This window comes from Carassius gibelio, chromosome B1 (assembly GCF_023724105.1).
Source record: "Carassius gibelio isolate Cgi1373 ecotype wild population from Czech Republic chromosome B1, carGib1.2-hapl.c, whole genome shotgun sequence".
NCBI classification, from domain to species: Eukaryota; Metazoa; Chordata; class Actinopteri; order Cypriniformes; family Cyprinidae; genus Carassius; species Carassius gibelio.
This window is the reverse complement of record NC_068396.1, coordinates 21,686,055-21,700,287: the sequence shown is the minus strand read 5'-3', so window position 1 is coordinate 21,700,287 and position 14,233 is coordinate 21,686,055. Positions and strand designations below refer to the sequence as shown.

The 14,233-nt window shown below is 37.5% G+C and overlaps 1 protein-coding gene across 11 annotated transcripts in view; it reads left to right on the top strand.

Moving 5' to 3' along the window:
* Nucleotides 1-10,207: 10,207 nt before the first annotated feature.
* The window catches only part of lmo7b (LIM domain 7b), a 37,647-nt gene continuing 33,621 nt past the window's right edge, over nt 10,208-14,233 (top strand). For 8 of the 11 annotated variants that reach the window (XM_052545819.1, XM_052545820.1, XM_052545818.1 and 5 more), the window contains exons 1-2: nt 10,254-10,513; nt 12,839-12,924. In XM_052545819.1, the coding sequence (XP_052401779.1) occupies nt 12,856-12,924 (69 nt within the window). In that variant the 5' untranslated portion in view covers nt 10,254-10,513; nt 12,839-12,855. Of the gene's footprint in view, nt 10,514-12,838; nt 12,925-14,233 lie in introns of all 11 variants that reach the window. The other 3 variants (XM_052545822.1, XM_052545814.1, XM_052545816.1) reach the window with 2 other exon arrangements.

Genomic DNA, 14,233 nt, shown 5'->3' with positions numbered 1-14,233 from the left:
TACCCATTCCTTCCATTTCTGTCTGTTAGTTTATCCCCCCGTAACCTCACCGATGGTTATTGAAATTGCATGGTTGGTATCAGTGAAATTCCTCTCTAAACTGATGTAGCTGTTGATGAATTACAGCCAGAGCTGGTAATTCATTCCAGAGACCATAGTGGACAGAAATCATTTATGGGAAATGTGTTTGAACGAATCCCATCGTATTCATTTCGACTGTCCTCATTGGGTGTGTGGTTATGCTAGTCGGCACACACACTCACTCTGCCACGTCGTTTGGGGTCCGCTCCCCCCGGCCCCCCTTACAGCCCCCAGTGCAGACCAGAGCACAGTGGGAAAATGAGAGACAGCTTTTCGGCGTGGTGGAGGGAATGCTCGGACGATGAGAACATGTAGTGGAGAGAAGTCAATAAGGAGGGGGAGCTGCCGACTGGCCTGTGGAAAAAGAGAGCGAAAGGAAAGGAGAGAGAGCGACCTGTCATGATTCAGAGGGAAAATTGTTTGTTTTACAACCGTGTTCACATTTCAGGGGTCTTTCATATAGATCAGTCGGCGTTAAAACTAGACGTGGAATCAATTTCACGCCTGCACTGCATGTTACACATGGTATAATGAGTGACTTCAGTTGAGGGTTAGTTCATCCAAAAATGAAAATTCTGACATCATTTACTAACCTTCAGTTTGTTCCAAACCCATAAATCTACAAATCTACAAAGATATTTTTAATGAAACCTGAGAGATTTCTGTCTCTCCATTTAAAAGGCCACGTAACCAATACATTGGGGTTTCAAAATGTAATCCAAATGTAATCCAAATCAGTCAAGCTGTTCTGAAAAGGGGGGCAGGGAGTTTATGTGTGCGGGGGGAGTGTGTGTGTGTGTAGATAGCTACATTTTAAGAAAATGTAGGCTTTACTTCACATAAACGTTGATCAACATACGTTCATTAAGCAAACTAAAAAGTATTAACTGCAGATCAACTGTGCTTAAGAACAAGCGTCATTAGTTCCAGTAAAAGGAGCTTCCATTTATCATATTTGATGTGGTCTATGTGCACTGATTCCTGTTTAATTGTGAATAAAATTCTAAATTAGATGTGTTCATCAAACAAAGTGATCATGCCTCTTTGATTAAACAGCTTAATCCAGGTAAATTACATTTATGATGTCTTTATGCTTTTTGAAATGTCACCAAAAGGTGGAATGGACTTTCAATGGACGGACAGAAATCTCTTAGGTTTCATTAAGAATTGTATTTTAAAGATTAACAAAAGTCTAATGGGTTCGGAATGACATAAAGGTGAACAAATGATGTCAGGATTTTCATTTTTTGGGTGAAATAACCCTTAAAATAGGGATAGTTCGTCCAAAAAAGAGAATACTGTCATCACCTGAATATCATTCCAAACCTGTATCACTTTTTTTTTCTTCAGTGGAATGTAAAAGAAAGCATTCTGAAGGATGTTTCGACTCTTTTTGTTCATACATTGAAAGTGAATGGGGTCCAAATTAACAATTTAGAACCTATTGACTTTCATTGTATGAAAAAAAAAAGATCAAAAGAAATCCTTTTGTGTTCTTTAGAAGAAAGAAACATGAGGGTGAGTAAATGCTGACAGATTTGTCATTTTTGAGTGAAGTACCCCTTTAAACGTCAGTACAGAATGTGAGTACTACTATAAACATTTGTCTGAGTCATTTACTAGGGGCGCTCATAAACTAGACCCATATGGCACTGAGCCGCGATGCCTATTGCATTGCATCACAGGAAATATCCTTACGGGAAGCGTTTTTTGATAAACAGAACCTGTGCCGATAAAATTCATAAAGGAATGTTTCCAAAAGTAGGGACAATTTGTGGGGGTTACAGTTGAGGAGTGGAGAGAAAGAAGAAGAGCAAAGAGGGAGGACAGGAGGGGGAAAGAGACGAGAAGAACGAGAGAAGCCAGCAATGTGACAAAGAAATGAAAATGATAGAGTGCCTGCGAAGAAGTAAAGGATGAGTGAGAGAGAGAAAACATAAATAAGAGGTTATTTTGAAGTGAGTGCCTCAGTAGAAGGGGCGAGAGAAAGAAGGGTGGTTGGCAAGGTTCAGAGGCCCTGGCTTAGCTCTGAGTCTGTCTCCTAATGGGCCCAGGGCTCCCTGATTTTCAAAGCCAGAGGGAAACATGAGCACAGACTCCAACCTCAGCATTCCAACACACACACTCTCTCAGACCAACCTCGCTCTCTCTCTCTCTCTCTTTCCGTTTCCCTTCTCCCCATCTTACAACAAACACTCTCGTCCTTGCATTCCCTTTCAATCCAACCTTTGCCTTACCAAACACACTTTCCCCCTCAAACTCACTTCACCCTTAATGGAATAGGTCATCCAAATTGGAAATTCTGTCATCATTTACTCACCCCTCATATCCTTCTAAAGCAGTAGGACTTTCTTTCGTCCGTGGAACACAACAGGAGAAATGTTGAAGTGTGTTCTGTTTTTTTATTATTATTTTTTTTCTCCACAGTTGCAATTAATTGAGTGCAGCAGTGATGGCATATTTTTGTAGGCCAACCCGCAAGTTAGCATCATCCTAGTGCCTTTGACAAAAACCCAATTAGATTTTTTCCATTGGCTTTTGAATTGCTGCAGAAAATAAGCTCTGTGAATTTATATGTTTTGTTCATCAAGGCAATCTTCTCAAATGAACACAACTTGAATGGATTTTGAAGCCTAAATATAAGTCGCTAGCAGTAAAAAGCTAAATGTAGGCCATAAAGACCTACACCACAGTCTCAAGAGTTCACCGTCAACACCACTAAGTTTCCAACCACTCTTTTAATCTTAATGTTAAATCTACAGGTTGGACATTTTGAGTTAGAATAGTTTGCAAGAGCTTGAGTATAAACAAAACGAGTCTGTAAGAGTGGAAGATAGTGAGCAGATGAGTTCAGCATGATGACTTTAAATATCCAACAATCCCCATGTATTTTACATTGTACACTATAACTTGAAACTGTTTTGAGCTTCTGTTAGACCTTATTTCTGGCATTTAACCAAAAACACATACAAAATAAACCATTGTCTTTGGGACGATGGAACCGAAAGTGCAATAAAAAGTGACATATCATGAAAATCTAGATCTTTGTGCTATAATCTGGTCCCTATTGCATCTACCAACCCAGAAAATGTGAAGAAGGGCAACTCAGCTTTAATTGGTAAGCCTTTTTCTGCAAGCATGTGAAGAAGGGAGTGAGTCAGATTGAGTTCCTCGTGGTGTAGTAAAAGGATCTCATTATAATATTTACCGCCCCTTAATCTGCATGATTCCACCCACGGTGGTGCCATTTTGTCTCAGCAAGCGACAACAATGTACCAGTTTTAAAGCCATGGCAAAGGTTCAAACAAAGCATGCTAACTGTTCTATCTTTGGCTGCAGAGTCCCATCCACAGAGGAGACAAGAGATCATTGGACTTACTGATTTATTTACTGTATATTACGCTGCTGCACAGATCTAATATAAACATGCAATATCTTTCACGGCTGTTTACCTTCACATAGCATAAACTTGTGTGTATCTGAGAGTTTAAGCACTATAAGGCATAAAAGATAACTCAGTTTAGTACTTAGTACTAGCCGTGTGACAGCCACTTTCTGTGTGCGTTCGTCGGATGTGTGCACTCAGAAAACCAGATATATCAAAAGTTTAAACTGATACGCCTTTAAAAAACAGATGTATTTGATGTATCAGATGTATCAGATCTGTTAAGGCACAATCCTATTCTTGAATGGGGTGGGGAGCAGCAGCTCATTTGCATTTCAAGAGACATGTACGAAAATAGTGTGATTCTGCTTTCACTCTAAATGGGCATTTTCAAAATAATATAATAAGTGATCTGTGGGGTATTTTGAGCTGGCCATTCACAGCCACATTCTGAGGACACTTTAGACGTATAATAGATATTGCAAAAAGGTGCATTATACTGTAGGTCTCCTTTAAGACTCTATGGACACTATGAATACTGAAGTTTTCCGGTTTCAAAAAGATTAACTGATTCGTAAGAATCTGTTATGTTAAGTCTTCTGAAGCCATGGTGGCTTTGTGTAAGAAGCTGATTCTAATTTAGTCATTTTTAGCTATGTATAAATCACAAACCTACTATTAGTTTCAGTGAACCATTTGATCCAATCCACAAATCTATATTAAGTTCATTAATTTAAAAATGAGATTTATGTGACTTGTGCAGGCCATACAGTGGAAGATTATCAGATTCTCACACGGAACCATTTTTTATGCCTTCATCTGACTTAGAATATAGTACACATGTTGAGTGGACTACTGTTAGTGGTCCTTTTATGGTGAAGCTTGAAACCTCCAGTCCCTATTATAATGGATAAAATGCATAAAAAACAGCCAGTACAGTCTTAAAACATTTTCCTTTTGCGTTCCACAAAAGAAAGTAAGCCATTCCGGTTTGGAATCATTTGAAGGAGAGTAAATGAAGACTTCAACTGCAGTACCGCCTCATTAGTATCCTGAGTCATTGTTCTATTGGTGCCTTATTATATGTATTGACCATTCTGAAAATGACAGCAGCAAATGGTCATTGACTTTATAGGCACCCTGACATGCAACCCATGCTTTATTGTTGTACAACCAAGCCACTGACATGGATTTTCTCTGCGGCACTGCCTTCATAATGCCGCTGTGAATAGACTGCAGAATACCTTCTGTTCTGACACCACAGTCTGCAGGCTTAAAACCGCCTCAATACTCTTCTGAGTCCCGTCAAAGTTTCACACGGGCTATATTGAGATGTTAAATGTTATCCAATGTAACTGTCTCATTATAGATATTGGACGTTGATAAGTTTGGGTGTGTGTGGGAACTATCCTCCATCTGACACATCAGTTTGTTCTCACCCTTCTGACACCACTAGGCATCACCATAGCAACCTCTCACTTTGTCACCCTCCCTTGGTCCTGTTGAGAATGCTTGATAGCACACTTATATAGTGCCATAAAAAAGGTTTTTGCCCTCTTCCTGTTTTTTTGCATATTCGTCAATCTTAAAAGATTCAGAACATCAAACTAATTTTTTATATTAGACAAAGATAATGCAAGTTAAAAACAAAATGCAGTTTTTAAATGATGATTTAATAAAACTGTGATTGACCACGCTGTTTTAGAGAGCTGAGTTAAATTCCACTAGCAACACCCTGATTACACTGATTACTGTCAGACTTGCTGAATCAAGAAACCACTCTCTCTGACAACGTGAAGCATGCTTAAAGAGCAATGATCTAAAGAAATTCAAGAACAGATGAGAAACAAAATAGTTGATTAATATCAGTCTGGAAAGTGTTATAAAGCCATTTCCAAGGCTTTGGGGCTCTAGTGAACCATGGTCAGAGCCATTATCCACAAATGGAGAAAACTATGAACAGTGATGAACCTTCCCAGGAGTGGCCAGCCTACCAAAATGACTCCAGGTGCACAACAATGTCTCATCCAGGAGGTCATAAAAGAACCCAGAACAACATCTAAGGAACTTTAGGCCTCACTTGCCTCAATTAAGGTCATTGTTCAACAATAAGAAACTGGGCAAGAACGGCATCCATTGGAGAGTTCCGAGGCAAAAGCCATTGCTGACCAAAAAGAACACAAATGTTCTTCTCACATTTGCTCCAAAATATCTTGATTATCTCCAATATTTTTGGGCAAATATTATGTGGACTGATAAGACAAAAAGTTGAACTAGTGTGATGGTCTGGGGCTGCTATGCAGCTTCAGGACCTGGACGACTTGCCATAACTGATGGAAGCATGAATTCTGCACTCCATCAGAAAATCCTGAAGGAGAATGCCCGGCTGCCAGTTTGCGACCTCAAGCTCAAGCGCACTTGGATTATACAGCAGGACAATGATCCCAAACACACCGGCAAATCCACCTCTGAATGGCTCAAGAAAAACAAAATTAAGGTTTTAAAGTGGCCAAGTCAAAGTCCAGGTTAAATCAGATTGAGATGCTGTGGCATGACTTTAAACAGTCCATTCATACTCTAAAACCCTCCAATATGGCTGAATTAAAACAATTCTGCAAAGAAGAGTGGGCCAAAAATCCTCCACAGCGATGTGAAAGACTCATTGCCAGTTATTACAAATGCTTGATTGCAGCTGTTGCTGCAAAGGGTGGCACAAACAGTTATTAGATTTAGGGTGCAATACCATTTTGTATTTATTCGGGTTACCTTTTTGTAATTAAATTTGTATGATGATCTGAATCATTCAAGTGTGACAAATATGCAAAAAAAAAAAAAAAAAGGTATGACCTCGCCACATCTATGTTGTTCATTAGAGAAGAGAAGTTATTACACTGAGAATTGCTTGGCCAGGACATTGTAATTAGTTAGCATCGTCATAATTCTGAGATCTAGTTGGCTGACTCAGTCTTTGAAGATAACATTCTAAGCATAATGGAACCTTGTAAGTGACTGTTTTGGAATGCAGACACTCAAATAGCACTCCACACTGGACTCTTTACTACCATTTGATTTCAATCGGCTTGCTAAGTCACGATGTAATAAATAGGCCTGCTGTTTTCTGGTTTTCTGGTCTAAGCCTCCTTTCTGTTTCAAGTGTGAATACTATCTTAACAGTGATTTATGAGCACTATTCATAGCACACCTACTGTATGAACTAAGCTTGTTCAAAAATAGACCAAAATATTTTACGGATCCATAATGGGTGAATCACTGTCTGGACACTGGAGATAAAGGTTAGAATCATGATTTCTTTGGTAGTATTACAGCAAACATTGAGTGTATACTGACATTGTACGTTGTTTGTTTTTGGCATCTGATAGAGTGCTTGGACATGTGATGGCAGACTTAAAAAGCAGTTAATTTGATAAAAGCCACTTAATCATACTGGGTGAAATAATTCATTATTCATCATCTTTATATTTGATTTTTATTAGTGTCTTTCAGTATTACATAGGATATACATTCATTTACGATCTTGGCTGGTCTTACGGAAACACAAAACGTTCCCCTAATGTTAGCATATTGTGTCTATTTGGGGTTTTTGGTGGTTTTTAAAAAACACTGACATAGACAAAAGAAGTAAATACTATAAGAACAGCATGTACTGTAGCAACCATCCACATCATTTGAGCGTCACGGGAGGCGAGTTTTGCACCGTCAAGCATCGTTCAGATTTTGTTCGGAACATTTGAAAATGTAGATGGTAATTCCAGCAATTGTTCTACATTATTTAGTGCAAAAAAGGGTGAAATCATTTTTTTTTCCTGTTTCAACAGATTTGACATTGTCATCAAATATTTGCTGGACTTTGTAATGGGAGTGAGTCTAGGTGCTAGTAGAGTTTTATGTTTTATGAGTGAAATGTGCCCCGGGCTGGACTAACATATCTGGCTGCCCACCTTCCCTTCTTTATCCCTCCCTATTCTCACATGTCTGCTGGGCAATGCCAGATCAGGACAAAGCTACAGTGCTCAAGAAACTGAACTGCTGTTCCAGTGCTAGTCTAAACAGCTGGGCAGCTCCGGGTGAAACAGACCAGCAGTCAGTGAGCAGGGACAAAAGAAGCATATAGACATGCACACCCTGAGGCTTTACAGCAACTATATAAGGCATTTTAGAGGGTAGAATCTAAAAATCTTTTTTTTTTTAAATGTAATGATGTGCAGAGAATGGGATTTCACAATGAATATCATTAAACAAAGGTTTAATTCCATTATGCTGAAAACAATAGAAATGATGCCTCAACGATGGGAAGAAAACTGGCTAAACTCAACCTTTCTGAATTGTAGCGCTGACTCTGGTTAGATGTTTGTTTTTTAACCAAACGTCATTGTTGACTGAAAGAATGTCTCTCTCACGCAAACATGCATTGCCAAACCAGCATTCATTTATCTATTCATTTCTGGAACACATTTTCATATGTATATCCAGCAAGTAAGAGAAAGAGTTAGAGAAACATCACCTCTAATATGTGTGGTCAACCTCATGGCTACTCTAAACTGTAAACAAATTTTCTTTGTATGTTTCTAGTTTAGCTCATTCTATCCAGTGGCTTCAGAAACCAAGAATTAGAATCAGAAACACACATTTCAAGATCATGATGTTACAGTCTGTGGCAATGGATGCACAAAAGATTATTAGATCTATTCTAGCTTGCTAAGAATTCTAGAACCTCTAGAATGTTTACTTAAACTCTGATCTCTTGGCTGGGTTTGAATTAACTTTAAAAATACCAGTTAGGACCGATGAGGAGAACATTTGTGGAATATCAAACCCTGCACTAAGCAATCTTCTAATTTGCTTCAGTTTTGCACAACTCTTATTTGATTTGAATCTGTGTACTTAACATAAATTGCATCAGACTAGGCCTCTCAATACTGACCCAACAAAGATAAAAAAACAAAACTTTTTAACATACATAGAAAATTATTTTGAGTAACTTTTACTCTACTACATTCCAAAGAATAATATAGTACTTTTTACTTCACTAAATTTCATCATAAAGCATATTGTCACTCCTTATAATAGGCTATATCACCTATCACAATAATGATCTGATTGCAGCTGTTCTGGAGTCGACAGCTCACTGATTCAAATGAACCGTTTAGTGCGAGTCTCCCGTGAACAGTAGTAGCCTAGCTATATAAAATTGCTAAATAAATCGATATATCAGTACTTTTTTACTTAAGCACATAAAAAATTTAGTACTTTTGTACTTTCACTCGAGTAAAATTGAAAAAGGAGTACTTTTACTTTCACTGGAGTAATATTTTATTATACGCAGGCCTATCGGTACTTTTAATCAAGTACTTGATTTGTGTACTACGTTCACCACTGATATTATACTGTATTCTCTTATCAGAAAATCTATATACAAGACAACCAATGTATTTGACGAAACAAAAAAACAAAAAACAGGTGCATTTACATTTATTTATCACCACATTTCCTGACTTGTTTTCATCATCACAAGTGAAACCGCAAAGCTTATAGATACACAGCAGAAGACACCTTTCACCAGCATCCTGTGTAGAGTTGATATGCTTCTGAACCTGTACCACTGTCTTAATGTTCATCAGATGACAACAATAGTGTGATAAAGTGTTGGTTGTCTGACAGCAGACTAGTCACACAGGAAACCAGTGGGCAGACAGACTTGAACATTGCTCCAGCTTTGGTTAACACTTCCTGTCGCTGGATTGAGCACTTCCTGTTTTATTTCCAGCTGTTGAAAGCATCTCTCAATGTAAGCTCAAAGCATGTCGGAACAAACATCAATAATTACATCTAACATAACTGCATGATGTATATATAATTGCATACATATTTATGGAGCTTAACAGGAGTCACTCAACTGGTTTTGTATGGAAAAGGTTTTTATAAATTTTTTATGAAAATTTTTTGCGTACAGTCCATGAAAACATATAAATATACATGTTTGGATCTACGGGTAAATAAATAATAATGCAATTTACATTTTATAACATTCCTTTAAAACCTACAACAGGTGGGCATGTCAGTCATTCTTATCCAAATCTTTGATTGGATTAGATGATATGGTGGTGTAGCCTGATACATCAGCTTTCTGCCCAGAACTCATCTGTGACGTTAAAAGCGCTTGGCAGTGCAGACCACAGTCCATAATTAGACTTAACATGTAGTATGCTAATGACTTTTTTTTTTCGGCAATTGATCAGCTAAACTAGTTTCCCCAAACATAAACCTGCACTTCTTTTCCAAATACAATTTGAAAACATAAAATACTCATTACATGTTCATGGTACATTTTTAGATCAATGTATGTGGTAATTTTATATAATATATATACAGCTGATAGATAAAATAAATAAATAAATAATTGACTTCCCCTAGCATAACTAAACACATAGCATGGAGGGTTATTGTTCATGTTAACCTTGTAGTTACAACCGAAAAAAAAATTATATATATATATATATATATATATATATATATATATATATATATATATATATATATATATATATATATATATATATATATATATATATATATATATATATATATATATATATAATGTTTGGGCCCTTGCCTTTTTCTACGGCGTTCAGCAAGATGAAGTGAATCTTTGTCGCCATCTGCTGTTCACATGCCATAGCACCTCATTAGTCTTTATAGCAGCAGGGGGCGTGGCATATATTTAAACTCATCATCATCACTGCTTATGCACTTGCTCTGCAAACAAACACTCAAACTAGCGGGGGCTTTTCTGTTCCTGCTCTTGACAACAAGCAGGTTCGGTGGAGGAGAGCTGCACGTACCAGTCGCGTGCAGGGACTTGGTGTGAATTTGAGGAGCAATGTTTGCAACCGATTAACAGAGTTGTGTTGGAGGCACGCGCACTGGTAGCGGGAAACACCTTGCGCTTTCGAGGCGAGACATCTGAGAAGTGACATTTCAGAGTAGTTACAGGAAATCAGTAAACATACTTGAAACAGGGGCTAGCAGGTAAGTTTTGAGTCATTCCACTTGAGATGCTTGTAGGGTGCCACAGGTGAGCAGTGTTATGAATCACATCAAGTAGATTTGAGGGTTGCAAACATGGAGGTGATGAAAGTTGATTTTAACCCGTTCAGAGTAACCCCAGGGGATGTCCCTTTTGTTTTGTGGCGTTTGTAGTTTTTTGGTGTAACCAAAATCACAAATGATTGTTAGATAAGATTAGATGTTGCAATTATATTATTTAAAATATATTACTTATTATATATTCCGTTTTATACCAAAAAAAAAAAAACCTATTCAAAAACTAAATTTGAACTAAAAATTACACCAATAATAGTCTTTTTATACTGAATGGGGGACAATACAAAGATAAGTCATGATATAAATTAGTTTTTTATGTGTTTTTCTTCATGTAACAAAGATCTGTATACTATTGAAGAACTGCTAGATGTGATTTAAGCTGTGATTCTTATACACATTTGGTCAAATTTGATCAAAATTGATTGTCTGCTATATATTTACTATATATATTTACTGAATGTTTTATGTGTTACTTGTTCATACAGGTACATCTCAATGAATTTGAATGTCGTGGAAAAGTTCATTTATTTCAGTAATTCAACTCAAATTGTGAAATTTGTGTATTAAATAAATTCAATGCACACCGCCTGAAGTAGTTTAAGTCTTTGGTTCTTTTATTTGTGATTATTTTAGCTCACATTTAACTAAGAATATGGTGACATGCTAATCAACTCAAAACACCTGCAAAGGTTTCCTGAGCCTTGAAAAAAAAAAAAAAGGTTTCTCAGTTCGGTTTACTAGTCTACACAATCTTGGGGAAGACTGCTGATCTGACCGTTGTTCAGAAGACAATCATTGACACCCTTCACAAGGAGGGTAAGCCTCAAACATTCATTGCCGAAGAAGCATGAATGTTGAGTGGAAGGAAAAAGTGTGGAAGAAAAAGATGCGCAACCAACCAAGAGAACCACAGCCTTATGATGATTGTCAAGCAAAATCGATTCAAGAATTTGAGTGAACTTCAGAAGGAATGGACTGAGGCTGGGGTCAAAACATCAAGAGCCACCACACACAGACCTGTCAAGGAATTTGCTGAACCACAGACAACGTCAGAGGTGTCTTACCTGGGCTAAGGAGAAGAAGAACCGAACTGTTGCCCAGTGGTCCAAAGTCCTCTTTTGAGAAGAGAACATGTTTTGGATTTCATTTGGAAACCAAGGTCCTAGAGTCTGGAGGAGGGTGGAGAAGCTCATAGCCCAAGTTGCTTGAAGTCCAGTGTTAAGTTTCCACAGTCTGTGATAATTTGGGATGCAATATCATCTGCTGGTGTTGGTTTATTGTTTTTTTTGAAAACCAAAGTCACTGCACCTGTTTGCCAAGAAACTTTAGAGCATTTCATGCTTCCTTCTGCTCACCTGATTTTTGAAGATGCTGATTTAATTTTCTAGAAGGATTTGGCACCTGCTCACACTGCCAAAAGTATCAAAAGTTGGTTAAATGACCATGGTGTTGGTGTGCTTGCTTGGCCAAAACTCTCCAGACCTGAACCCCATTGAGAATCTATGGGCTATTGTCAAGAGGAAAATGAGAAACAAGGGACCAAAAAAATGCAGATTAGCTGAAGGCTACTGTCAAAGAAACCTGGGCTTCCATACCACTTCAGCAGTTCCACAAACTGATCACGTCCATGCCACGCTGAATTAAGGCAATAATTAAAGCAAAAAGAGCCCCTACCAAGTTTTGAGTACATGTACAGTAAATGAACATACTTTCCAGAAGGCAACAGTTCACTAACTTATGAAGTATTTTAATTTGTTGAGATGAGATTTGGTGAATTGGTGGGTTTTTGTTCAGTGTGAACCAAAATCATCACAATTAAAAGAACCAAAGAATTAAACTATTTCAGGCTGTTTGCATTGAATTTATTTAATACACGAGTTTCACAATTTAAGTTGAATTACTGAAATGAACTTTTCCACGACATTCTAATTTAAGACGCACCTATAGTTGTATGAAGTTACAGCTTTATATTAAGCAACATGCATCTACGTTGACTTTGTATTAGTTTACAATTTTTTTTATAACTTTAAATGTTGCAACTGTTCGAAAACAGATGTAATAAAAAATAAATGATTTGAACTAGATATAGCAATAAATGATCAGTCTATTATTTATATAACAAATATATGCACATTTATATACATATAATATGAATATTTATAAGAAGATCTTTCCCCCTTGTCCTAGAATGTAATTTTTTCTCTAAATGGGTTGAGGTTCACATAATTTTTCATTGTGAACTGCACACAGGTGTGATTGCAGCGGTGATGGAGTGGCGTCAGCAGTCTGCAGTCAGCTGCGAGCTGGCGTTCCAGGAGGCGCAGAGATGGCTTGAGGTAATCACATCATTATCAACTATTCCCCCATGCTGCACGCAGAAGTGCAGTTTTTTTTTTTTTTAACCTAATGTTCTGTTGAGACTGACTTTGTTCTTTGGGCACTCAGAGAATCTAATGCTTTAAATATACAAGTCATTTACATTAGTCAGTTTTTAAAAACGCCTGACAAATGTTACTGAAGTCTTAGCCCAGCTTTAGTATTGCAGGCACTTTTAAAAATGCAAAGAACATATCCTGATGTGTGTGAGCTCTCACGAAAAGCTTTATTTCCTGAATGTTATTTTAGGTAGAACAATTAAATGAAAACTAGACACGATACCATTCATCATGATGTTCCCTTCTGTTTTGAATGCCTATGTTTTTAAAGCAGCCTTTAATAACCTCTGTACCATTTGTGGTTGTCTTTCTTTATCAGCTTTAAACCATTTGCAAAGTTGCCAAGTACCATCAGCTCCATAGAATCCTAGATATCATGTGTAGTCCGTTATTAAACTATTGATTGTTTTGAATAATGACGAACAACGAAGTGGCTTTTATTACATGTCATCCAACAGTTTGCATTACATTGCAGCAAGACAATAAAATATTATAAAGTAGCCCTTCTCTGTCTGTAATACAGTACACTGATGTATTCGATTGCCAATGGTATACTGTATCACTCTGGTATACTGTTGCTGCTCTAAACATTTCTTATTATTTTCAATGTTGAAAACAGTGTGTACAGTTCTTAATATTTTGTGGAAATATTTTGTATGCAGGATTCTGATTATAGAATGTTCAAAAGAAAATAATGTATATGAAATTTTTAATTATTTTTTTGTGTTTAGCTTTGCATGTTGAATGGTGTTTGTTTTGTGTGTGTTTATATGTTAATCAAACTGTATGAACTGGAAAGGATAAAATGGATTTGTGAGCTGCTGTTAGATCTTTTAGATTCTGCCTTGACTCTGTCAGGTCTATTTGGATGTAGACTGTACACAAGCAGCCATTGATGGATTGCATTCCATGTGCCCAAACAAGCTGATGATCAGGATGCAGAATTGGACAGGCATCAGGCATGGATGCTTCAGTGCATCTCAATCAGAACACAAAGGACCCCTGAGTTGTTTGCCACATTCTGTCTGCCAAATGCCCACTCCACCACATGACTGGTACGGTCAGGTGCTTCTCGCTTGGGCGCCTCATTCTCCAAGCATGTTGTACTGCGGCTCTGAGGTCCTGTCTGAATGTGCACAGCTAGAATGTGTGGATAGGATGACTTGATAGATGATCATCTGACTGGAACAGATTCAGTACGAAAAGAGAG